General features: G+C 36.5%; 1 protein-coding gene across 1 annotated transcript in view; it reads right to left on the bottom strand.

Moving 5' to 3' along the window:
- DOK6 (docking protein 6) overlaps positions 1-27,970 on the bottom strand; it is a 368,498-nt gene that overhangs the window by 227,719 nt on the left and 112,809 nt on the right. Inside the window, exon 3 of the mRNA XM_027577113.2 lies at positions 11,881-11,995. Within this exon, the coding sequence (XP_027432914.1) occupies positions 11,881-11,995 (115 nt within the window). The remainder of the gene's footprint in view (positions 1-11,880; positions 11,996-27,970) is intronic.

Below are 27,970 nucleotides of genomic sequence, written 5' to 3'. Positions count from 1 at the left end.
AACCTGCAAAATTTCTGAAGTATTGATAGACAGAGGGGCAGAGCAAGATGGCGGAGGAGTAGGAGACCTGGATTTCGTCTGCTCTCAGGAATTCAGCTGAATAGGGATCAAACCATTCTGAACACCTACGAACTCAACAGGAGATCAAAGAAAAGAATAGCAACAAGTCTCTGAACAGAAAAGCGACCACTTACCGGAAGGTAGGACTTGCGGAGAAGTGAATCCGAGGCGATATTCGGGAGGATAGACGGCGGGGGAGGGGCCTCCGTTGGCCGCTTCTGGCAAGTGCTAGAGCCGCGGAGCACAAAATCGGACCTTTTAGAAGTCGGCTCCGCTGAGGGACGTCGCTGCAGTGGCTAAGCGGGGGGTGAAACCCTCGTGGGACAGTGTGGTCTCAGGACCCTCGGGGTCACAGAAAGACCGGGGGTCCCTGAGTGCGGCAGAGCTCCCAGGTGTCGGAGCGGGGAAGCCGGCTGCAGAGATGGAGCCGAGGCGCGGGCTCTCAGCTCGGGGTGGCCATAAACTGTGATCCGCGGCCCAGTCGGGCCACTGCTCCTCCAGCAGGGACCCAACAAGCGGCAGAGCCGGGGAGACTCCCCTTCCTCCCCCGGGAGGAGCGGCGCGGGAGCGCACCGCAGGGATCTGCTGGGTTTGGAGACTCCACACGGGGTCGGGTGCCAGAGATAGAAACGCTCGGTCACAGGCCGGGTGAGCGCGGAGTGCGGCCGGAGACCGGGGACACGGGAGTGATTGACTGCTTTTCTCTGGGGGCGCCCTGAGGAGCGGGGCCCCGAGTTCTCGGCTCCTCCGGGCGGAGATTGGGAGGCCACAATTTTCACTCTCGTCCTCCAAAGCTGTACCGAGAGCTTGCAGAGAACAAAAGCTCCTGAGAGCAAACCCAAGCAGATTGTTTTGCCTGGACCGACGAGGGCGGGGCAATTCCGCCTCCGGCAAAGACATTTGGGAACCATGGCAACAGGCCCCTCCCCCTGAAGATCAGCAAGAACAGCCAGCAAGCCAAGACCAAGTTTACCGATCAAGGAGAACGGGAGAACTCCAACACTAGGGGAATACTCCACATAGAATTCATGGCTTTTTTACCATGATTCATTAGTTTTTCAAAGTTAATTTTTTAACTGTTTTTTTTTTAATTTTTCTTTTTCCTTTTTCAACCAACATCTTATCAATCCCTTTTTTAAAAAAACATTTTTCATTTTTCATTTTTCGAGTCATATTTTATCCCTTCATAGTAGTTACCCTTATTTTTGGCATATATATATATATATATATATATATATATATATGTTCTCTCTTTAAAATTTTGAGATATAGTTTCTTCTAACAGATCAAAATATACCCTAAATCACTAGTGTATGGCTTTGTTCTAGTCTCCTGCCTGATCACATTCTCTCCCTTTTCTTTTCTTTTCTTTATTTTAAATCTTTTCTTTTTTCAAACAACTTATCTTATCAATTCCTTTTATAAAATCTTTTATAATTTTCATCTGTACAGTCATCTTGCATCCTTTCATTGTACCAGCCCTTATTTTGTACATATATGTCTTTCTTCCTTTAAAATTTTAGGAGGCACTTTCTTCTAACAGACCAAAATACACCCCAAATCTAGTGTGTGGCACTGATCGATGCACTAGCCTGATCATATTTGATCATATTCTGTTTTTTTTTTTGTTTTGTGCTGTTTTTGTTTGTTTTTATCTTTATCTTTTTCTTTTTTTTTTTCTCTTTCTTTTTTCTTTCTTTCCCTTTCTTTTCCTCTGTTTTCAGGTCTTTTCTGATTTGTATAGAGTATATTTCCTGGGGACGTTGTTAACCTGTTAGCATTTTGTTCTCTCATTCATCTATTCTCCTCTGGACAAAATGACAGATGAAAAAAATCACCTCAGCAAAAAGAACAAGAGGTAATACCATCTGCCAGGGACCTACTCAATATGGACATTGGTATGATGTCGGACCTAGAGTACAGAATCATGACTTCAAAGATACTAGCTGGGCTTGAAAAAAGCGTGGAAGTTATTAGAGAAACGCCCTCTGGAGAAATAAAAGAACTAAAAACCTAACCAAGTCGAAATCAAAAAGGCTTCTAATGAGGTGCAATCAAAAACGGGGGCACTAACTGCTAGGATAAATGAGGCAGAAGAGAGAGTCAGCGATATAGAAGACAAAATGATGGAAAATAAAGAGGCTGAGAAAAAGAGAGATAAACAACTACAGGATCACGAAGGCAGAATTCGAGAGATAAGCGATACGATAAGATGAAACAACATTAGAATAATTGGGATCCCAGAAGAAGAAAGAGAGAGAGGCAGAAGATATATTGGAGCAAATAATAGCAGAGAACCTCCCTAATGTGGGGAAGGAAACAGGCATCAAAATCCAGGAGGCACAGAGAACCCCTCTCAAAATCAATGAAAATAGGTCAACAACCCAACATCTAATAGTAAAACTTACGAGTCTCAGAGACAAAGAGAAAATCCTGAAAGCAGCTCGGAAGAAGAGATATGTAACCTACAATGATAGAAACATTAGATTGGCAACAGACCTATCCACAGAGACCTGGCAGGCCAGAAAGGACTTGGCATGATATCTTCAGAGCACTAAACGAGAAAAATATGCAGCCAAGAATACTATATCCAGCTAGGCTGTCATTGAAAAGAGAAGGAGAGATAAAAAGCTTCCAGGACAAACAAAAACTAAAGGAATTTGCAAACACGAAACCAGCCCTACAAGAAATATTGAAAGGGGTCCTCTAAGCAAAGAGAGAACCTAAAAGCAGCATGGATCAGAAAGGAACACAGACAATATACAGTAACAGTCACCTTACAGGCAGTACAATGGCACTAAATTCCTGTCTTTCAATAGTTACCCTGAATGTAAATGGGCTAAATGCCCCAATCAAAAGACACAGGCTATCATACTGGATTAAAAAACAAGACCCATCCATATGCTGTCTGCAAGAGACTCATTTTAGACCCAAAGACACCCCCAGATTGAAAGTGAGGGGGTGGAAAACCATTTACCATGCTAATGGACACCAAAAGAAAGCTGGGGTGGCAATCCTTATATCAGACAAATTCGATTTTAAAACAAAGACTGTAATAAGAGATGAAGAAGGACACTATATCCTACTTAAAGGGTCTATTCAACAAGAAGATCTAACAATTATAAATATCTATGCCCCGAATATGGGAGCAGCCAATTATATAAGGTAAGTAATAACAAAAGCAAAGAAACACATTGACAACAATACAATAATAGTGGGGGACTTTAACACCCCCCTGACTGAAATGGACAGATCATCTAAGTAAAAGATCAACAAGGAAATAAAGACTTTAAATGAAACACTGGACCAAATGGACTTCACAGACATATTCAGAACATTCCATCCCAAAGAAATGGAATACATATTCTTTTCTAGTGCCCATGGAACATTCTCCAGAATTGATCACATCCTAGGTCACAAATCAGGTCTCAACCGGTACCAAAAGATTGGGATTATTCCCCGCATATTTTCAGAACACAATGCTTTGAAACTAGAACTCAATCACAAGAGGAAAGTCGGAAAGAACTCAAATACATGGAGACTAAAGAGCATCCTACTAAAGAATGAATGGGTCAACCAGGAAATTAAAGAAGAATTTAAAAAATTCATGGAAACCAATGAAAATGAAAACACAACCATTCAAAATCTTTGGGATGCAGCAAAGGCAGTGCTAAGAGGAAAGTATATAGCAATACAAGCCTTTCTCAAGAAACAAGAAAGGTCTCAAATACACAACCTAACCCTACACCTAAAGGAGCTAGAGAAAAAACAGCAAATAAAGCCTAAACCCAGCAGAAGAAGAGAAATAATAAAGATCAGAGCAGAAATCAATGAAATAGAAACCAAAAGAACAGTAGAACAGATCAACGAAACTAGGAGCTGGTTCTTTGGAAGAATTAACAAGATTGATAAACCCCTGGCCAGACTTTTCAAAAAGAAAAGAGAAAGGACCCAAATCAACAAAATCATGATGACAGAGGAGAGATCATAACCAACACCAAAGAAATACAAACAATTATAAGAACATATTATGAGCAACTCTATGCCAGCAAATTAGATAACCTGGAAGAAATGAGTGCATTCGTAGAGATGTATCAACTACCAAAACTGAACCAGGAAGAAATAGAAAACCTGAACAGACCTATAACCACTAAGGAAATTGAAGCAGTCATCAAAAATCTCCCAACAAACAAAAGCCCAGGGCCAGATGGCTTCCCAGGGGAATTCTACCAAACATTTCAAGAAGAATTAATACCTATTCTCCTGGAACTGTTCCAAAAACTAGAAATGGAAGGAAAACTTCCAAACTCATTTTATGAGGCCAGCATTACATTGATCGCAAAACCAGTCAAAGACACCATCAAAAAGGAGAATTACAGACCAATATCCTTGATGAACATGGATGCAAAAATTCTCACCAAAATACTAGCCAATAGGATCCAACAGTACATTTAAAGGATTATTCACCATGACCAAGTGGGATTTATCCCTGGGGTGCAAGGTTGGTTCAACATCCGCAAATCAATCAACGTGATACAATACATTAACAAAAGAAAGAACAAGAATCATATGATCCTCTCAATAGATTCAAATTACAGCATTGTTTCTTGATCAAAACTCTTTGGAGTATAGGGATAGAGGGTACATACCTCAATATCATAAAAGCCATCTATGGAAAACCTACAGCCAATATCATTCTCAATGGGGAAAGGCTCAGAGCTTTTCCCCTAAGGTCAGGAACGTGGCAGGGATGTCCATTTTCACCACTGTTATTCAACATAATATTAGAAGTCCTAGCCACAGCAATCATACAACAAAAATAAATCAAAGGCATCCACATCGGCAAGGAGGAAGTCAAACTCTCACTCTTTGCAGATGATATGCTACTGAATGTGGAAAACCCAAAAGACTCCACCCCAAAACTGCTAGAACTCATACAGGAATTCAGTAAAGTGGCAGGATATAAAATCAATGCAAAGAAATCAGTGGCATTCCTATACACCAACAACAAGACAGAAGAGAGACAAATTAATGAGCCGATCCCATTTACAACTGCACCCAAAACCATAAGATAACTAGGAATAAATTTAACCAAAGAGGCAAAGGATCTGTACTCAGAAAACTATAAAATACTCAGGAAAGAAATTGAAGAAGACACAAAGAAATGGAATAACGTTCCATGCTCATGGATCGGAAGAACAAACATTGTGAAGATGTCAATGCTACCTAGAGCAATCTACACATTCAATGCAATCCTCATCAAAATACCATCCACCTTTTTCAAAGAAATGGAACAAATAATCCTAAAATTTGTATGGAACCAGAAGAGACCCCAAATAGCCAGAGGGATATTGAGAAAGAAAAGCAAAGCTGGCGGCAGCAGAATTCCGGACTTCCAGCTCTATTACAAAGCTGTCATCATCAAGACAGTAAGGTACTGGCACAAAAACAGACACATAGATCAATGGAACAGAATAGAGAGCCCAGAAATGGACCCTCAATCTATGGTCAACTCATCTTTGACAAAGCAGGAAAGAATGTCCCATGGAAAAAAGACAGTCTCTTCAACAAATGGTGTTGGGAAAATTGGACAGCCACATGCAGAAGAATGAAACTGGACCATTTCCTTACACCACACACAAAAATAGACTCCAAATGGTTGAAAGACCTAAACATGAGACAGGAGTCCATCAAAATCCTAAAGGAGAACACCAGGTAGCAACCTCTTCGACCTCAGCTGCAGCAACTTCTTCCTAGGAACGTTGCCAAAGGCAAGGGAAGCAAGGGCCAAAATGAATTATTGGGATTTCATCAAGATAAAAAGCTTTTGCACAGCAAAAGAAACAGTCCACAAAACCAAAAGACAACCGACAGAATGGGAGAAAATATTTGCAAATGACATATCAGATAAAGGGCTAGTATCCAAATTTATAAAGAACTTATCAAACTCAATACCCAAAGAACAAATAATCCAATCAAGAAATGGGCAGAAGTCATGAACAGACATTTTTCCAAAGAAGACACCCAGATGGTCAACAGACACATGAAAAAGTGCTCAACATCGCTCGGCATCACATCAAAACCTCAATGAGATACCACCTCACACCCGTTAGAATGGCTAAAATGAACAAGTCAGGAAACGACAGATGTTGGCGGGGATGTGGAGAAAGGGGAACCCTCCTACACTGTTGGTGGGAAGGCAAGCTGGTGCAGCCACTCTGGAAAACTGTATGGAGGTTCCTCAAACAGTTGAAAATAAAGCTACCATACGATCCAGCAATTGCACTACTGGGTATTTACCCCAAAGATACAAATGTAGGGATCCGAAGGGGTACGTGCACCACAATGTTTATAGCGGCAATGTCCACAATAGCCAAACTGTGGAAAGAGCCAAGATGTCCATCGACAGATGAATGGATAAAGAAGATGTGGTATATATACACAATGGAATTTTATGCAGCCATCAAAAGAAATGAGATCTTGCCATTTGCATCGATGTGGATGGAACTGGAGGGCGTTATGGTGAGTGGAATAAGTCAATCAGAGAAAGACATGTATCATATGACCTCACTGATATGAGGAATTCTTAATCTCAGGAAACAAATTGAGGGTTGCTGGAGTGGTGGGGGTGGGAGGGATGGGGTGGCTGGGTGATAGACATTGGGGAGGGTATGTGCTATGGTGAGCGCTGTGAATTGTGCAAGACTGTTGAATCACAGATCTGTACCTCTGAAACAAATAATGCAACATATGTTAAGAAAAAAAAAAAGAACAAGAAGAAGAAGATAGCAGGAGGGGAAGAATGAAGGGGAATAAGTCAGAGGGGGAGACGAACCATGAGAGACGATGGACTCTGAGAAACAAACTGAGGGTTCTAGAGGGGAGGGGGGTGGGGGGAGGGGTTAGCCTGGTGATGGGTATTAAAGAGGGCACGTTCTGCGTGGAGCACTGGGTGTTATGCACAAACAATGACTCATGGAACACTACATCAAGAACTAATGATGTAATGTATGGTGATTAACATAACAATACAAATTAAGTATTGGTAGACATAGTTGAGCCTCTTTTTCCTTTTCTCTCTTTTCCTTAATGAAGGGAAGCAGAATCTATTAGCTAGATTTTAGGTTTCCAACATCTAAGCCATCTGCTCCTTCATTTTCTAGGCATTGACTTGAGATTGGAACATATTCAAAAAGAGGATCAACGGGTCTCTTTTCAATTAATAGGCAAACTCCAGAAATTCTTATTTGTGTTCCACAATATTCTACTTATAGAGTTATTGCAGCAGAGCTGGTGGGCCATGGAAATTTACACACACACACATACACACACACACACACACACACAGAGCTCAGTGATCATTTACTACCCCCACACACCATCAAAAGCACACAACAACCTGTTATTTGGCAATTGAAACAATTTTCCCGATGGGGCTGCCAAATTAGCCTCTCAAACTCGTTTTAAAAAAAAAATCATCTCTTAGAAAAAGCTGAGTGATAAATATATCATTATAACAAAACTTAAATACAAATTTTTACACATTCATTACTTCATTAATTCAACAAACTGTGATTAGCACTGTGTTGCTGGGAATTCTGAGGTGAGAAAGAAAATATGGTCATGTCTTCATTGAGCTTAAATCTGACAGAGATTGTGAATGGGGTATGTGAAGTCCGAGGTCAGGGTGCTGTGGATGTGGAGAGCAGAGGCACTAAGTAAGACGAGGGGGCAAGAAGCATCACATACTGGGGCCTATATGGAAGCCAGTGGGGAGGTGGTTGGGAGACGTGTGTGTGCAGGGGGCCCAGCAGGCTTGGAAGGAGCTCATGCAAGGAGTCCAATCTTAGAAGGAGCAGCATACACTTATGTACCCTTGCCCATGTTTCTCTGTGCTCATAAAACATACGCAAGCTATATAGGCACACATCTATGGTTATTTTTGTTGTTTGTCCTTACTGTTGTCAGTTTCTTTTTACCATATTAGAATATACCAAACACTTTTCTTCCCCTGCAAGTCCCTCCCTACCCTGTTTTTACCTTAAAAAAATATATCACAGATGACCTTAGAGATAGCCTAGATATATTTTTTACTGCAAGGTTTTTTTTGAGATAATTGTAGATTCACATGTAGTAATAAAAAATATTACAGAGAGATTCTGTGTAAACTTTGCCCACTTTCCCCCAATGGTACTATTTTGCAAAATTATAGTAGAATATCACAACCAAGATATTGACATTGATGGTGTACTGATCTTACTCTGATTTCCCCGGTTTTACTTGTACTTACTGTATGTGTAAGTGCTCTACAACTGGCCACCTGTGTAGGTTTGTTCATGTACCATTGCAGTTGGGGTAACTGCTCAGTGCCAATACAAGCTCATGTAACTTTTATGACCATGCGTCCCCCTGAGTCCTCATACCCCCAATCCCATTCCTCACCTCTGACAACTAATCTGCCCTCCATCTGTAAAATTTGTCATTTCACAGATGTTACATAAGTGGAATCCCAAAATACATAGTATTTTGGGATTGGCTTTTTTTCCCCTTGGCATAATTCAGTCAAGATTTATCCAGGTTGCTGCTTTTATCAATAGTTTGTTCCTTTTTATTGTTGAGGACTTCATGGTGTGAGTGTACCACAGTTTATAAAAGACATCTGGGTTCTTTCCAGTGAGGGGCTATTACGAGTAAAGCTATTATGAGTACTTTTTGTGTGTACGTGTATGTGTGAACACAAGTTTCCTTTTTTTCCTGAGATAAGTGTCCAAGACTGCAATTGCTGGATTGTGTAATGATGACATATTTAATTTTATAAGAAGATGCTAACCACTTTCCAGAGTGTCTGTACCATTTTACGTTTCAGCCAGCAGTGTATGAGTGATCTAGTTTCTCTTCAACCTCACAAGCATTTGATGGTGTTACTTTTTTAAAAAATTTTAGCTGTTCTGATAAGTGCACAGTGATATCTTATTGTGGTTTTTAATTTGCATTTCCCTGATGACTGACTGACTTAAAAAAATTGGATACATTCATTCACACGTTCACATATCATAATTTCATATAGGTGGGATAGTTTATATGCTGGGTTTTTTCTTCTGTTCATTTTCTTTTCTTCTCCTTTTTTGCTATTGCATTTCTTTCCCAGCTTCCTTTTCCACCCACCTCCTTATTATCCCCTCTTACCCCAGGTAACTCTTGGTAAAATACATGCTATCTCTCTCGTTGTTTCTTTTACAAATGTGATTATTCAGTATACACTTCTCTGCTGGTTTGTTTTGCTTGAAGTACTAAAATTCATAGAAATGTCTTCCAGTTAATTGGCTTAATTAGAATTCTTTCTAGGGATTGAATAATATTTCACGATAAGGATGGACCATAATTTGTTCAAGTATTTTCTTGATAGCCATTCGTTTCCAATTTTGTTGTCATTACACATAATTTGCTTAAACCTATGACCTCATTGCTGGTATGTATGTTTCTACAGGATATGTTCCCAAAGACGCTCCCTGAGTCAAGGGGGTGCATACTTATTTAATAGCAGTTGCCAGTTTTCTTGGAAAAAAAAATTGAGGGGCGCCTGGGTGGCTCAGTTGGTTGGGCGACTGCCTTCCGCTCAGGTCATGATCCTGGAGTCCCGGATCGAATCCCGTATCGGGCTCCTCGCTCAGCGGGGAGTCTGCTTCTCCCTCGGACCCTCCTCCCTTTCGTGCTCTCTGTCTCTCATTCTCTCTCTCTCTCAAATAAATAAATAAAATCTTTAAAAAAGAATTGAGGCAATTTGCATACTCACTAGCCATCACGAGAATACACTTTGATCTGCATTCACATTTAAATGTGAGAGTTCCTTTTAATTTTGCTTTAACCGTATCACTGCTTTGATTTTCACATCTGTGACTGCTTTACAGTTGGAGTCTTTTTTCCAAATGATTTTGCCATTTTTCAGCAGACATGGACTATTGATCTTAATATAGATCTAAAAATATAATTTGCCAGAAGTACTCAAATTCCCTGTTTATGTGTTTCAAGTCCTTTCTTTTTTTCTATTGTCATATGCCATGAAGTTAAGAAAATTTAATAAAATCGTGCCATTGTTTCTTAAGCACTTTTACTACCAGCTTCAAGCAGACTGCTATATCTACATACACAAAAGTGATTTAAAACACCAATAATTTGAATAAGTCATAATCCAAATGAGTTGAAACTCTTTGCTAGGAATTCAAATAAACATGTTCTTTTATTTTACATTTGGATCTAGTTTCAGCCTCACTGTCTGGAAATTCTTCTCTTGAAAATTAAGGCCATTTTGTTTTAGGGAAGGAGCCTTTGTTTCTCCAAAATCTTACATGACCCATGAAGCCACCACCACCACAAAAAAAAAAAAAAAAAAAATGAAAATAATCTTATAATCTTAAAAACCTTCCAATGTTAGACTTACGGGGTACAACTCTGTGTCTGAATTTCAGAAACATAATTCAATATCATTCTTATCTGAAGTAACAGACTTGAGTATTGCATTTGTACCCACAACATGGCTCAATATAATTTCAAAACTGTAGGGCAGTGGTGAAAATTGAAGCATACAAACAATAGCGAAAATTATCTTTTATCTTTTTTGGCAAACCAATTTTCTGGTTGTTAGTTTTAATATGAGACATTATCTTAGAGCTCAGAGCAAAGTGAAGTGGTGAGACAGTTTTAAGACAGTGAACAAGAAGGCACAAATATTTTTGGATGTTAATAAATGATACCAGCGAGGTTGGGACAGGTTCTATTGTGAAATGGAGTTGATATCACCAGTTAACAGACTTCTATGCAATGCCAAAAGTCAATTTTAAATGATGAAATGAAGCCAGATGATGAGTGAAGGGAAGTATGGCAAAAGGGATTAAAGGCATCCCAGGAAAAACATGTTGATAAATTGCAATTCAGTTTAGCAAAACTAAGAAAAGTGTAGGTGAGGAGGTGTGAACAATTTTATTTAGGCAAGGTGACATTATCAATTTTAGAATAATAGAACCTGATATTAATTATACCTATAAACTTTAACTATAAATCCAGAAGCTTTATTTCCTCAAAAAAAAAAAAATAGTAAGACTTCTACTAAGGACTTCACTATAATTTTAAATTCACTTCTTTCGAACACTTGGTGCTTCTTGCTTCCATCCATTATAAAACAAATGCGCCATTTCGTTGAGCAAAATCTTTAAAAAGCTATAATAAGCCAACTAATACATTGCATAGCACAGGGATTTCAAAATGAAAAATACTACAGGTTCAAACTATAAACTGCCGTGTGTCTCAACGATGTCAGAGTGTTTTATGAGTTGGGATGCTAAAATTCAATCTGAAATGTATTTACTTGTAGTACTGAGAATCCATGAAAGCAACCAATTGCTCAAAGTTCAGTTTTGGAATGTCTGGGGACTTCAGCTGTGCTTTGCCCCACACTTTTGCATGGCAGCGTTATTATTTTCCCACCAAATGCTTACAGCTGCACCCGGCAGGAACCAGAATACAAGTCACAAGCTTGCCCTAACAACATCTCCCAGGCACTGTTTACTTAATTTTTCAAGCTTGAATAGAAACCTCAAGAGTCCTCAGACCACCTGGGAGCAAAATCCAGACACAGACGGATAATAAAAAAGCACCCAAAACATCTGTAGAAATCAACATGTTGAGCTTCTCCCTAAAGTTTTCCACAGCACAGTCTTATCACAATAAGCCTTCCTATTCAGTGGTATAACTTAATCCATCTGGGCCATTGTCTCTGAAGCAGTTCAATTTCCACAAGCTGTAGACGGGGCTATAATTGCTTACCTGACTCACAGGCAAATGTCTTTGACGTTTCATCATGAAAGATAATTGCCACTGCATGCTTCTTTGTCTCTCGAGGCAGTCTGGTTATATTTTTGATGTTGTGCAGTTCCGTTACCTTGAAAGAAAAATATTTTTCACTTAGTGTACAGGAGACGCTGTATACGGGAGTGGTGAAACAAAATGATCAGTTACTACTCTCTTAAGCCACTTTCCACTGCATATTTATACCCTTTTCCAATTAACTGTAGCCAAAAATGATGGAGAACGGAACAAGCATGTCTTCTCCTCTGCCCTCAATGTTGGTCCTTGTTTGCTGAATTTTGAAATATTCTAAAAATTATGTAGAATAACTCCATGAAAGCAAGGACTCTGTGTTTTTATGAAAATTGTATCTTCTGCCAACAAGAGCAGGTGTGACACACACAAGATTCTCAATACATTTTTGTTAAATACTCATTGGGTTTAATATCTCTCTTTTCTCCTAACTCTCATCCATTGTGCAAGTTCCTAGTGGGACGAGAGTCACAGTGCAACTGATACCGGTCAACTGGCAGAAGAAGTGACCTCAAAATTAGAGGTCATAAATATAAGCAATGGACCTGCTTCCCAGAAAAATGCACATGGTGTTCATAAGCCCGTGTACCCACTACTACCTCACCCCGTTCTCTCACCAAGGCCCATCCATGATTCATGCACCCAGGTTAGCAATACTTTATTTGTTTGGCAATTAATAAATATTTAATAAACTTCCTTATTCTAGCTCCAAACTGTCTATGGGCACAAGTTCTTCTGCTACAACTTGTGCCCCTTTTCTTTTTCTCCACAGTCCAGAGAAATGGACAAATGTCTACTCTCTCAACTACTCTGCAAACCCACTGCAATAATAACGTGACATTTTTTTTAATCTACTTGTCAACATGCTGAATGCTATTTCTTCTAACACAAAAGATTTGACAGGTTCATTCTCATTTTCACTTAGTTCAAATATTTAAAAATCTCTCTTGAGGTTTCTTCTTGGACCCATGTACTGATTAAAAGTATATTGTTTAATCTCCACACATTTGGGGATTTTCCCGCTATCATACCATTATTGATCTCCAGTTTAATTCCATTGTGGACTGATTGCAGATATTGTACGATTTCTATTCTTTTATATTTGTGTAGATATGTTTAGTGGCCCAGAATGTGGTGTATCTTGGTGAATGTTCCATGAGAGCTGGAAGAATGTGTTTGTTGACTTTGTCTATAGATGTACATTATATCCAGTCGACTGATGGTGCTGTTGAGTTCAACAATGTCCTTACTGATTTTCTGCCTCCTGGATCTGTCCATTTGTGAAAGAGGGGTATAGAAGACTCCAACTCTGATAATGGATGCAACTATTTCTCTTTGTAGTTCTACCAATTTTTGACTCACATTGTTTGATGCTCTGTTAGGTGCACACACACTAAAAATTGTTATGCCTTCTTGTAGGATTGACCAATTTATCAATATGTAATGGCTTTCTTTATCCCTGATAACCTTCCTTGCTTTGAAGTCTTGTCTGAAATTAAAATAGCTACCCCCTGTTTATTTTTTTATTTTATTGTGTTATGTTAATCACCATATATTACATCATTAGTTTTTGATGTAGTGTTCTACCCCCTTTTTAAATTGTTAGTGTTATATTTTTAATGAATTTTTATTTTTTTATTTTATTTTTATTTATTTTCTTTTTTTTAAGATTTTATTTATTTATTTGACAGAGAGAGACACAGTGAGAGATGGAACATAAGCAGGGGGAGTGGGAGAGGGAGAAGCAGGCTTCCCGCTGAGCAGGGAGCCCGATGTGGGGCTCAATCCTAGGACCCTGGGATCATGACCTGGGCCGAAGGCAGACGCTTAATGACTGAGCCACCCTGGCACCCCTAAGGTGGGTTTCTTTTTGAAAACATGTAGTTGGATCCTGTTTTTGGATCCACTCTGACAATCTCTGTCTTTTTAGACCATTGATGTTCAAAGTGATCATTGATACAGCTGTATTAATATCTACCGTATTTGTTACCGTTTTGTTTGCTGCCCTTGCTCTTTCTTCCTATTTTGCCTTCTACTCTTTTTCTGCATTTTACTATTTTAATTGTGCATTTTATATGGTTCTACTTTTTCTCCTTTCCTGTAATTTTTTTCTCTATAGCCAGACATGATGTGTTGGGTAAAAAGGAATTGCTATAACGAGGCCCCTAGGGGCGCGGTGGTGAGGTGTGGTGGGAGGGGAAGCATTCTCTAGCCCTAGGGTAAAGTCTGGGTTTTGGATTTCAAAAGTGTTTCTCAGTCCTCCCCACCTGAGGTGGCAGAGGATGGCTAGCATGGGCAGGAATTGGCATTTCCCTTGTCGTTGACAAGGGTACCAGTTTTGACTTGCTTGATCCATGTTCAGGGCTTGTTATGTTAGGGCACATGCTCTAACTGTAAATGAAGGATTTTGTTGAAGGGAAAAGACTTAATTCCATTCATGACTTGCAAAGCCATCCTAGAAGCACCATCGGTCACCAACTAGTGTTCTAGGTGGAGAAAAATGTACAGATATATTTCATGTATTTTTTAAAATTTTAGTCTTCCATTTTTGAAGATGATACCTTTGTTGTTGATGAAGACATGATAGTATCAAAATAGTTAAAAGAAGTATCAATTCGTGACCAAAAGTTGTACCCATGTCATATAAAATAATGTCTGTAAAGTAAAACTATGTAGATACATTTTAAAGAGCCTGGTGTTAGCTGTCACATTCCCTTCTAAAATCTGTGGTGACCTAGACTTTCAGCTTCATAAAATAACAAACCCACTACTCAGGGTTGCTGTGTAAGCTGTCCACAGGAGCCCTTTTATTCCTTGTTACAATGAATTTACAGTTCTGTCACAATGATGAGAAGCTAATTTTAATATATCCCTTTTTTGATATTTGTTTTTCTCTTATAATTATCGCATTAAGATTAACATGCAAAATTAAAATTGGTAAGATAAGTGATTTTAAGCAAAATAACCTACAAAACATTTGCTTCATATTTATGCATATATACAAATACTTGTACACATACATATATTATATATACTTTTTACATCTATTTACATACCTAAGAATCTGAAAATACTCATTTCCTCTTCCAGGAAAGAAAAATTAGACACCATTATCTTACAGTTTCTGAGGATTTATACCTTGGAGAGAAAGATGAGAATGCTTCTTTTGGAAAAATGATTCATATGTTATATTTAAAGTACGTAAAGCATATTCTCAAATAAAGTTAAACTCTTGAATTTTTAAATGATTTGATAAGTGACTCACATAATATTTAAGCTGAATTTTATTCTAACTGAGCACGCTGAAGTTATATTTGAAAAAGTTATTTTTCTCAAGTTTTATTAATTTTAGCTAAACAAAGGATCTTGCCAGAATTAAGTAGAGTCTAAAAGCAATGAAGATTATGTGTTGTCCAAGAATTCATGCAATTTATGGCAAGTGAGCCTTACACTATCTAAGCTACATCATGTGTAACATCTAGTTGTACAAAACAATATCATAAAAGCATTTATTATTCTGCTCAAGGGCCATTCCTGAATATTTTATTTATTAATATAAAAGAATATTAGAACAGATATTGTGGGTCCTATCTTTTTTGTCCTTTCATAGCAAAAATCAGCAAAACAAATTAATGGATAGCTTAGCAAAATGCAGCAATCACTGGGGATTTTCTAACTTCTGCGCCATAGGCAATCTGTCAGATGATGTAGTTTGAACACCGTGTTTGCTCTTCTGTAAAATTTACATTTGGAAATGCAGACAACCTTTTCAAACAGACGTTGTTACATTGGTCTCCAGAATAGTGCAAGACTCTTTGTTGCTGATCAGTAATGTGATGCTATGCACTTCAGTCTGTGCTCTAAGACATTAAAGAGATGCCAGGAAAGCAAAATACTTATGAGGGGGATAAAATTCTGCTTCTCACATTGTCTTGGTTAGGACATTCAAGTGTTACACTAAATTATAAAATGTAATAAAATCATACCAGAAGTTTTTTTTAAGAAGTTTGTATATCTCCAGAACTGCTTTTGTTTAATTCAAAATACATTTTAAAAAAGTATTGTGAATCACAACAATTTAGGTCAAGATCTAATATATCTGAATCTCCTACCCTCACTTTTCCCTCTCAGTATCATGGAGATTTACCACCCAGGAAGGAATTTTGTATTTTCTTAGATGAAAACAACTTTTAAAATATTTTTAAATTTTCAAAATAAAAATGTTTTTATTAGTTTAAAACCTGTCAATGTGACATAAAAATAATCAGTATTTATTAAAATTTTGAAATCCTAGAGCATTTCAATAATATGTATCAATAAATTATTACATCATTTAACAATGTATATTTCTAAATCCTGATTATTCACATGGCTATAAAAGCACAAAATACAATTGAAGTTTAATAAAAGAGTTCATTACTTTAAATAAATATGAAATAAGCAAAATTTAATTGGAGGGAAATACTTTCAAAGGATTCAGGCTGCTTAGGTCTAAGTCAATAAATGCCATGGTCAACAATTTAAAGGTCTTATTGAGTAATAAAATTAAAACCCAAATATAAGCATACCTAAATGGTGACTTTGCTAACTAGTGCTATTTAATTTTCATTACAAAGAGTAATCCCTAAGGAATTCCTGCTGATAAAGTCAGAGAGCTCAAAGATGAAACACATAACCCTTTTCTATAGGACTTCATAATTTAGTTGAGGTGATAAGATCACAAATAACAGTGATGAACCCAGTGAAAGAATTAAAAACAGAGCTAAAGAAGCATGGAGGAACCACATCTGTATTTCTACAACCAGTTTGTGGACATGGCACCTGGATTTTAAAGTTGTCTCTCTATATAGAGACACCTCCCAAACCTTACTTGCCTGTCCTACTTTATTCACATGGGTTGTATCTATTAACGATCACCGCGAGAGAAATTAAAACATAAATTATTAAATGTTTATTTGCGTGTTTAAAAATACTCATAAACTCATTGCATGATAACACGAATGACATTTAAAATAAAAAATTCCTCAAATAGGTGAAGAATGGTAATGTTTTCACATTTTTGCAAAATTCTTAATGTCTGGCTTAACAGAAGGCAGTTTGAAACTCATATCTTCTGAATTCAGTCTGTTGCAATACATTGTTTTGATTAAGCATATATAGAAAACAAGGCCTCACCCAGACATTTAAAAGGGAAGAACAATTTAAGAGCATTTTAGCCAGTTGTGGATATTCTTCTTTGATTCTATCTCCAAACCTGACAAATGTTTTCTTGAAGGTTGTCATGCAGAGTCACATCGTACACATTTACACTCTGTTGTATTAAAATCCACAGAACTCTTTTCAACTTTGGTCATTGGGAAAATATTGGTTTGCTGAGTTATGAAGATCTTACATTGTCATATTTCACTATTAACATAAAAATATTCATTAATATCAACCTTAATTGCCACAGAAAAATTGATAAGTTCTGAGTTGTCAAGCTCAAAAATGCAGACACAAGGTTCCCCATTTATCACTTGAAACCTTAAATTTTAGCATTGTTAGTATTGTCAGTTGTTTTCCCTAAAGACAGGTTGACTTGTTCATTTTTGAGAAAATGTCTGACACCCAAATCTGAATGACCATAGTTTGTCAAAGACTATTGCTAGAACAGGTGTTCTTTGAAAAGAAATGAACTATTTTGCTTGTAACTTCCACAATCCCAGCAGCGCTCCTACTGGGGATAACCACTGCACGTCAGTAGGTAGCAGAAGTGTTTTTTAGGAGTTCTTGCCATTTTTTCCCAATAGAGTATTAAAAAGATGTACTTAAGGATCTAGATTTCATAAAAGTAACCACTTTTACTGTCTCATTAGGTCTTAAGTAAAATAAAAATAAAATTAGCATACGTATTTGTATATTTATTTACATGGGCGAGTCCATGATGGTAAAGAATACAATGATTTTAGTCCCACTTATTTATTTTTGCTTTTGTTGCCTGAGGTTTGGGTATCATTTTAAAACAAAACAACGCAAAACAGAACAAAACAAAATAAAACAAAACAAAAAGTCATTTCCCAGAATAATGTCAAGTTGCTTCCCCCCTATGTTTTCTTCTAGGAATTTTATGGTTTCAGGCTTTACATTTCAGGTTTTAATCCATTTTGAGTTGATTTTTGTGTATGGTGTAAGAGGAAGGTTCACTTTCATCCCTTCGCATGTGTATATAAAAATATATATGTGTTTTTCTGGTCTCTCTATTCTGTTCTACTATTGGTCTATGTGTCTGTTTCTATGCTGTTACCATAATGTTTTAATTACTATAGCTTTTAATTACTATATTTTCCAAAATAATTGGAAATGAAGAAGCACGATGTCTAAAGTTTTGTTTTTCTTTCTCAAGACTGCTTTGACTATTCAGTTTTTGTGGCTCCATATAAATTTTAGAATTGTTTCTTTTCTGTTTCTCTGAAAAATGTCACTGAAATTTTGATAGGGATTGTATTGAATCTGTGTATCACTTTGGGTAGTATGGCATATTTAACAATATGAATTCTTCCAATCCACGGACACAGGGTATTTCCATTTGTATCTTCCGCGATTTCTTTCATCAGTGATTTATAGTTTTCAGTGACAGGTCTTTCACCTCCTGAGTTAAACTTATTTCTAAGTGTTTTATTCTTTTTGCTGCTATTATGAATGGGATTGTTTTCTTGATTTCCTTTTTGGAGAGATCACTGTTGGTATAATGAAACGCAAGTGATTTTCATATGTTGATTCTGTACTCTGCAACTTTACTCCAATTCACCTATTAGTTCTAAGGTTTTTTTAAATAGAGTCTTCAGGATTTTCTACAATAAGATCATGTCATTTGCAAACAGAAATAATTTTACTTCTTTTCTTTCTTCTTTGTTTCTTTCTTTGTTTCTTTGTTTCTTCTCTCTTTCTTTCTTTCTTCCTTTCTTTCTCTTTCTTCTTTCTTTCTTTTCTTTCTTTCTTTCTTTTCTTTCTTTCTTTCTTTCTTTCTTTCTTTCTTTCTTTCTTTCTTTCTTTCTTTCTTTTTCTTTCTTTCTTTCTCTTTCTTTCTTTCTTTCTTTCTTTCTTTCTTTCTTTCTTTCTTTCTTCTTTCAATTTTGATGTCTTTTATTTCTTTTCTTATCTAATTGCTCTTTCTAGTACTTAGTAGTATATAGAATAATAGAATAGGAGTGGTGAGAGTAGGCATTCCAGCCTTGTACTATCTTAGAGTAAAAGTTTTCAGTTTTTCCCCATTGATTATGATGTTAGCTGTGAGCTTTTCATAAACATCTTTTTATTTTGTTAAAGAAATTTCCTTCTATATATATTTAGTTGAGAGATTGTTTTAAAATCATGATTGGATGTTAAATCTGTCAGATGCTTTTCCTGCATCTATTGAGATGACTGTATGATTTTTATCTTTCATTCTGTTAACGTGGTGTATCACAACTTATGTTAAACCAAGTTTGCATGCCTGGAATAAATCCTACCTGGACATGGTATGTAGTCTTTTTGATGTGTTGTTGATTTTGGTTTGCTAGTATTTTATGGAGGATTTTTGCATCCATGTTCATCAGAGATATTAGCTTGTAGTTTCCTTTCCTTGTGGTGTCTTTGTCTAGGTTTGGTGTCATGGTAATGTTGGACTTATGAAGTGAGTTTGGAAGTATTTTTTACTTATATTTTTATTTATTTATTTATTTAATTTGGCATAGTTGACACACAATATTACATTAGTTTCCGGTATTCAACATGGTGATTCAACAATTCTATATGCTATGCTATGCTCACCAGAAGTGTAGCTATCATTTTATCACCATGCAACCCTATTAAAATACCATGGACTATATTCCTTATGCTGTACCTTTATTCCTGGGATTTATTAATTCCGTAACAGGAAGTATGAATCTCCCACTCCCTTTCACCATTTTGCCCATCCCCCTACCCCTGTGGGGCAACCATCAATTTGTTCTCTGTATTTATAAGTCTGTTTCTATTTTTTGTTTGATTGTTTATTCATTTGTTTTTGTTTTTTTTTTTTTTTTAGATTCCACATGTAAGTGAAATCATATGGTACTCATAAAAAAGCTTCTGCACAGCAAAGGAAATAATCAACAAAATGAAAAGGCAATCTACAATGGAGAAAATATTTGCAAGCCAATTAAGAGATTAATATCCAAAATGTACAAGGGTGTAACTCAATGGCAAAAGCAAATGCCCAGATAACCCAATTAAAACATGAGTAAAGGATCAAGGTGAAAAAAGCATATATACTGAAATTACTTTGAGTTTTAAAGTACCTTTTATCAATTTACTGTCATGACAATTGAGATTAGATACCTGTGTATTAAAGTGCTCAATTTCTTTCTATAAATCTAACTATATTTTGAAAATGAAAGAAAGTTATTCAGACTTTTTAAAAATAGATTCAAATGAATTAGACAATAAGTTGCACTCTCCTTTCTTATTAATTTACTAATAATCCTATTAATCCTGGTATTTTACTAATCTTCTATGGCTGTTTTAATTAAGTCAAAGGTTTTATTTTTGAGACTGAAATGGCACATTTTAGGAATTGGTTTAATAAAATGTTTATTTCATTAACTTTATTATTTATTTAACTTTTTTCACTATCACTTTATTAGAAAAGAGAATATTTTTCTAGTAAGAAAAGAAGATGAGTATTTTACTAAATTTTAAAATTATTACAATTAATAAATCTTAATCTCTCCATGCTTAAGTCCTAAGCTTCATAATAAGAATTTAAATGTTGTTGGGGCACCTGGGTGGCTCAGCGTCTGCCTTCAGCTCAGGTCATGATCCCAGGGTCTTGGGATCGAAACCCGCACTGGGCCCCCTGCTCAGCGGGAGGCCTGCTTCTCCCTCTCCCACTCCCCCTGCTTGTGTTCCCTCTCTCGCTGTGTCTCTCTCTGTCAAATAAATAAATTAAAAAAAAAGAAAAGGATTTAAATGTTGGTATTACCCTATACATTGTATCCAATACATTGTATCATTTGCAAAGAAATTTTATAATTGATTCTTTCTAGTAGAATTTACATCAATTTCCCAGTAGCTGCTTCTTTATATTAGTCTCCTTTCACTGAAAATTATGAATGTATAACATTAACAAAAATATAATTCATTCTTTCAGCTCCACATGTCTCTGTGCTCTGATATTATGTGCTGTGATATAATCCTCCAATGTTTACTATTTGACTACTGCAGCATATGTGTTATCAATACTTACAAGCTTTGTTTTTTATGTCTTTGAAAAATTTAAGGTCTCTCAAATATTAAGCCACATTATGAAATGCATCATCTAGAAAGGAGTGATTATAGATAGAATTAGAGTAGAACTGGAATTAACTATAATGGTCACCACTGGTTGCATACACAGCATCCCGTTTCAGCTCCTTCATTCTTACCAGAACCTGATTTTGTTCAGCTATTTGCCCTTACATCATGCAGCTCAAGTGCCCTGGTGGGAATCTCTCACCCTATGTACCATGGTAGAACTTGCTATTCTTTGGTTTATGGTCTCCTTGCTCACCATGATCAGCTTAGGAAAGAGGATATGACCGAAATATGACTGAGATGTGCAAGAAGTTTTCCGGTGGTTTCTTTTTTTTTTTCTTTTAAAGACTTTATTTATTTACTTGACAGACAGAGAGAGAGAGACAGCGAGAGAGGGAACACAAGCAGGGGGAGTGGGAGAGGGAGAAGCAGGCTCTCCGCGGAGCAGAGACCCTGGGATCATGACCTGAGCAGAAGGCTTAAGGACTGAGCCACTCAGGTGCCCCTTTCTGGTGGTTTCTGATGAATGTTTTCTGATATGGAGGTAGCCCCAGGCTAAAACCATCCCCCTTCTCCAGTGGATGTTGTCTGGCTGTCATAATTCAAGAAAGCTACAACTATCATTCTACTAGTTAAAGATGAGGGCAATCCTCAGGTAGCAGAGTAGAGATGGCGGGGCAGGGGGAACATTTTCATTCTTGAACAAGAGTTACTGAATCAACCAACCCTAAAGCCAGTTTCTTTTTCTAGACATGCTGGCATATGTGAGAATACTCTTCTGTAAGTTGTTTGATCTGGGTTTTCTGTTACTTGTGACCAAAAGTATTCTAACTAAGAAAGTAAACCTATTGCTGAGCTTTCTTCATTCAACAATGGAAAAATGGAAAATGGCCATGCCTATCTGGGTGGCCATCACACGGTTAGTTAAAGTGATGACCAGGATCAGGGCCACGCCTCCTATTTCTCTGACTAGTGCTCTTTTCACCAATTTATGCAATTTATTAATGGCAATAACTGCTAATCAAGAAGTTACTACAGGAAGGTGACTTCAACTACAAAAGACTCAAATTGTAAGGATGACAAAAGGAATAACAGGAAAACTCACTACCTTATTATCCCTAAATTATTTTCAGGTGGCCTATTTTGAAACATAAAGATAATCTATTTTCAGGTCTAAGAAATGCAGAAAATTGATACATAAGAAAATATGCACTAAAACAGGAAACCTATGTACTTCTTTCTGTCCTTTCTCCCTCCTTCCATCTTCCTCTCCTCCTACTCTCCCTCCCCTTTCAACCTCTCCCCTCTCTCCCCAGTATAAATTTAGCATTTCTAATAAGATGTTTCACTGACTCTAAGAACAGAAAGGCATGAAACAGCTCAGTCAGCTATAATACCATTCTTATTTTGAGAGCTACACTTTTACTACACAGACATAACAGCAACTACCCAGCTGTGATAACGTTTCTTAGCAGATATACAAAATTAAATCTCTTCATTATCGTATGGGGTTGAATAGTGGCCTCCAAAAGATATCTCGAAGTCCTAACTAACCCCCAGAACCTTTGAAAGTGCCTTATTTGGGAGAAGGTTCTTTGCAGATGTAATTGAATTAGGATTTTGGAGGAGATCATCCTGGATTCAATGCGGGCCCTAAATCCAATCACATGTGTTCTTTTTTTTTTTTTTTTTTTTTTTATTTTTTTTTTTTTTATTTTTTTTTTTTTTATTTTTTTTTTTTTTTATTTTTTTTTTTTTTTTATTTTTTTTTTTTTTATTTTTTTTTTTTTAAAGATTTTATTTATTTATTCATGAGAGACACAGAGAGAGAGAGAGATAGAGAGGCAGAGGGAGAAGCAGGCTCCCAAGGAGCAGGGAGCCCGATGCGGGACTCGATCCCAGGACCCTGGGATCATGACCTGAGCCGAAGGCAGACGCTTAACCATCTGAGCCACCCAGGCGCCCCAATCACATGTGTTCTTACAGGAGAAGAGCAGAGGGAGCTTTGAGGCAAGGGCACAGTGGACATGTGACGCTGGAGGCCGAGGTTGAAATGATGCTGCCACAGCCCAGGAGCACCTGGAGCCCCCAGAGGCTAAAAAAGGCAAGCAAAGCTGCCTCTGTCATGGTTTTGTAGGCGTGGAGCCCTGTTACCTGGATTTCTGACTTCTGGCAGCCAACCGTGAGAGAATAACTTTCTGTCATTTTAAGTACCAAGTTCGTGGCAGTTTGTTGGGCCAGCCCTAGGAAACTAATAAAATATACAGAATTATTTGAAGATAAATAGCTCCATTTGTTATAAAGTTAGTAGCCTTAATTGAAGGTAAAAATGACCCAAAAAAATCACAAAAATTTGTATATAGCCCAATTTCTCTAATAAGATAATAGTTTCTTAAAAAGCAAGGATACCTCACTGTTCATCATGACCTACCTAAAGTTATTAAATATGTATTTCTTTTTTCTTTTTTAAATTTGTGATTAGTCAAAAGTTCACACAGCTCCACAATGTACAATATATATATAAACCAATTTAAAAAAGGACAAATTATAATCACAGGTGACAAAATTATCTGACTGTTCACAAGGGAGTTAAATAGTAAATCATTCATAAGCAAAGATATGGAAGTTCTTTCAAATAAAATTAATAAAGTCAAGTTATTTTACATTGTACAGACCTACACACTCATACCTACTATCAATGACAAAACAAATACACGTTGTTTTTTTTTCTAGCACATTTGGATTATTTATAAAAATTGAACAGGTATCAGATGATGAAATAGTATTAGTAAACTCAAAAGACCCAAACTATAAAAATTACAGTATATACCCATAATACAATATAACTAAAATTTGTAGTAAATGATTAAATATTCCATACATATAAAAAGTAAATAACATATTTCTAAGAACATAAAAAGGAAATTATTAGTTCAATTATAAAACACATTTTAATGAAAATGAAACAGTACATATTAAGATTTGAGAGACACTGAAAAAGAAGTGCATAAAAAACATGTCTTTAAAACTATTTTTCATGAATACAAAAGGTTGAAAAGAATGAACTCAGGCATTCAACTGAAGAAGGTAACGAAAAGCAACAGGGAATTTCAATAAAGACAGACAATGGCAGAAATCATTGAAATGAAGAAAAAAATGAGAAGTTTCACGAAAGCAAAAGGTCCATTCGAAAGGATTAATAAAAAAGACTTGTGGCAAGTTAGATGAAAGAAAAAAGAGAGAAGGTGGAGATGAATTAAGTACAGGATGAAAAGGGAAAAATTGACCAAACAAAAAAATCTAAATATTAATAAGAAGCTTGCAAACAAATGAATACTAATTAGTTTGGAAACATAAATGAAAGGACATATATCTAGAAAAATATAAAATGCCAAATGATGGCAGAAAAAAAGTTAGAAAACTTGAACAAAAAAATATACTCATCTCCTAACAGCCCATTAAGACTCCTTCATAATTGAACTTTATCAAACTTGCAAGGTATGATTAATCAATATCCCCTGCAAGATTTTCCAGGAGAAAAATGAAAGCAAAACCTGTTTTTGCTTTCTGAGTCTGGGCTAATATTGATTCCAAAATAAGATATGAAAAATACAAAAAAGTCATATGTGTACATTTTACTTATTAATGAAAAACAAATCCCAACATGCAAGTGAGGTTTATTTTAGGAGTAAAAGTATAGTTCACATCAGAAAGTGAAACTACCAATATTTGCACACAATGATTACAGACATATAAACACTAACAGAGTCAACAGAAAAATACACTATTAGAAACAACAAAAGCATTCAATAATATTGTCAATTACAGTAAACACAAAAAATCAACAGGATTTCTCTACACTAGTAATCATTAATTAGAAAATAAAATAACACCTTCACAAAAACAAGAAAAACGATAAAGTATCGAGAGATTTTGTTGGAGAAAAATTTAAACCTTAAATGAGAAGCTGAGTAAAAAGAGATCATTACATGCTCTGAGATAAATTTCTAAAGTAACTTCAGAAAATGAGAGCCGAGTGTGTGGGGTGAACAAGTGCCCTACCAAATGTCCTAACATAGTGTGATACCATGGTAATTTAAAACAAGAGGCATGATGGTGCTAGAACAAACAAGTGGCACAGAATAGAGAAATCAGAGAAAAATGTGTGTGTTATGAATGCCACCATAATAACAAAGAATAGAAAGTTTAATAGATGGACTGGTGAAACCTGACCCTCTAAATATTTTAAAAAATGGAATTCTTAATTCCATATCCAAATCTGGATCCTGGAGAGATGAAAGGCAAGAATATTAAAGATAAAACTATAATGCTAACTGAATAAAATGTAGGATAATATCTTCGTGATGTATGGGGTAGGTAAGGATTTCTTTAAGGAAGGGACCAAATGAAGCTCAACTCATGAAAAATTGAAAACATCCAAATTTGCAAATCTTGGTTTTGTGCAGGACTCCATAAAGTTATAAACAGATGACAGAGGTGAGAAATGATTTACAATGTCTAAAAGTAAATTAATCTAATATCTAGAATAGACAAAGAAACCTTACAAAACAGCAAGAAAAATGCAGGAACTCTGGTAGGATAGTGGACAAACGACACGATTGGGGAATTCCTGGAAGAATAAACCCCCAAAGCAAACAGATATAAAGAGAATTCTTCAGTTAATTAGTAATAGAAAAATGCATGTTAAAACACAACTGCATATCACTTTACACACATCAGATTTGGAGATGTCAATAAATAATGGAAAGTGTCAATGAGAATGTGAGAATACAGAACCGTCACACATGCAGTGGATGTGAAGAATGGAGATGCATTCTGGAAAGTCATCTGGCAGTACATATTTAAGTATCCTTTAAACAATGATCTCATTCTTTTTATATATCCCAGAAAATTTCTCACATTGGGTCATAAAAACACTGTACAAAAATCTTAATTACTGTATCCTTTGAGATAATGAGAAGTTCTAGCAATCTAGTTTCTGTCACTAGGAAAATGGAAAAGTAAAATATAATGGATGCGAACTATGGGGTATCATGTAGAAGTCAGAAGCAACTGGAAAAATGGACACATGGAAATGCAAATAGGTCTTGAACACCATAATGCAGCGCGAATAAAAATAAGAAACACAGAAAGTTATAATACAACCATACTAAAGCGAGTTAACAATGCAGTACATCTTCAAGAAATCAACAGTACACATTTGTAAGAATCCTACAGTTTCCCATCCAATTTATTATAATAATTATCTATAGAGGAGGGGGGATAAATGGGGCGAAGAATGGGAACAAAATAGATTGATCCGATATTACAGAAAGGGATGACGATAGCAGCCATCAAGTAATACCATTAACTCAATCTGCAGCTAAGTCCTACTACACCTGAAACAGAAAGAGGAAGGAGGGAGGGAGGGCTGGAGGGAAGAAAATATCCCCCCTCCCCCCAAAAAAAGTCAACGGAATGATATGTGAAATTCTAGCAAGTCAACCACTATTCACAGTTACATGCCTATTACAATTTGCCCATGCTCTGAATTAGTCTTAGCCTGGCTGTCTGTGGCTTGGCATATGATACCACTTAACATGACTAATGGGCCCAATTATGTTCCTGCAGTAACGAACACAGGGTGGAAAAGAGTATTGGTATGATCATTAATATACAACATTCCAAAGAACATAAAAAAGCTGAAGAGGATTATGAGGATTATGGTTACTTTCCTAAGCTTATGAGACCAATTCTAGGTGTGATCCGTTAGTTAACTATCAATCATGTTTAGATAAGGTTTTATCTATACACTTATAGCATCTAGACATAATTATTAATATTAGCATTATTATTTTTTGTTTAAGAGAAAATAAAAAATACATAGTTTCAAGTAAGGTAAACTGTGGCCTCTGGGCCAAATTTGGTCTTCCACCTGTTTTTGCAAATAAGCTCTTATCAGAACACAGCCAGGGCCATTTGTTTACATATTGTCTTTGGCTATTTAATGTACAAAGTGCAGAGCTGAAGAATTGCAACAAAGACCTCAGGATCTGTAAAGCCTAAAATTTTTACTATCTGGCCCTTTACAGATAAAAGTTTGCTAGACGCTGATGTGAACAAACAGGACCTATATTTTCCAAACAAGAACTCCGAAGTAGGCAGTTACTAGTGTTGGTCTAGTGGCTTGATGATATTAGAGGAAGCATCTTAAGCCAAAATATTTGTCCTTGTCTTCACATTTCCCTTATGCCTATCTCCTCATGGGCACAGAATACATCTCACTGTCATGCTTTCCATTTAGGGAAAAGGAATAAGGGACAATTACTGGCCATATCAGAACACAAAATCCTTTCTATCCCTTCTAGCAGGCTTAAATTTACATTTCATTAGCCAGAAATGTACCTATCTAACTGCAGGAAGTGTAAAAAAGTGATCATGCGTAAAAAAGTGATCTCTATGGTGGAGATGGGAAAGGAAAAAGTGAGTTATAATGGGTGTTGAATTAACAGTTAATGAAATTAAACCCCGTGCTTGAAATGTCAAAGTTGCATGATGCTTCACTTCACATACAATGCCTTTAATGTATAGACCTCCTATACACCATGAGGGAAAAGTGGCTGTCTCACTTTAGCAACCTAAGAAATTCCTTCTCAAATTAAAAATAACCCAAAAATCCTGAGCGAAATAAGTCAATCAGAGAAAGACATGTCTCATATGACCTCACTGAGATGAGGAATTCTTA

This window comes from Zalophus californianus, chromosome 14, assembly GCF_009762305.2.
Source record: "Zalophus californianus isolate mZalCal1 chromosome 14, mZalCal1.pri.v2, whole genome shotgun sequence".
Classification (NCBI taxonomy): domain Eukaryota; kingdom Metazoa; phylum Chordata; class Mammalia; order Carnivora; family Otariidae; genus Zalophus; species Zalophus californianus.
Note: the sequence above shows the minus strand (reverse complement) of the source record. Positions and strands in the feature narration are given on the sequence as shown.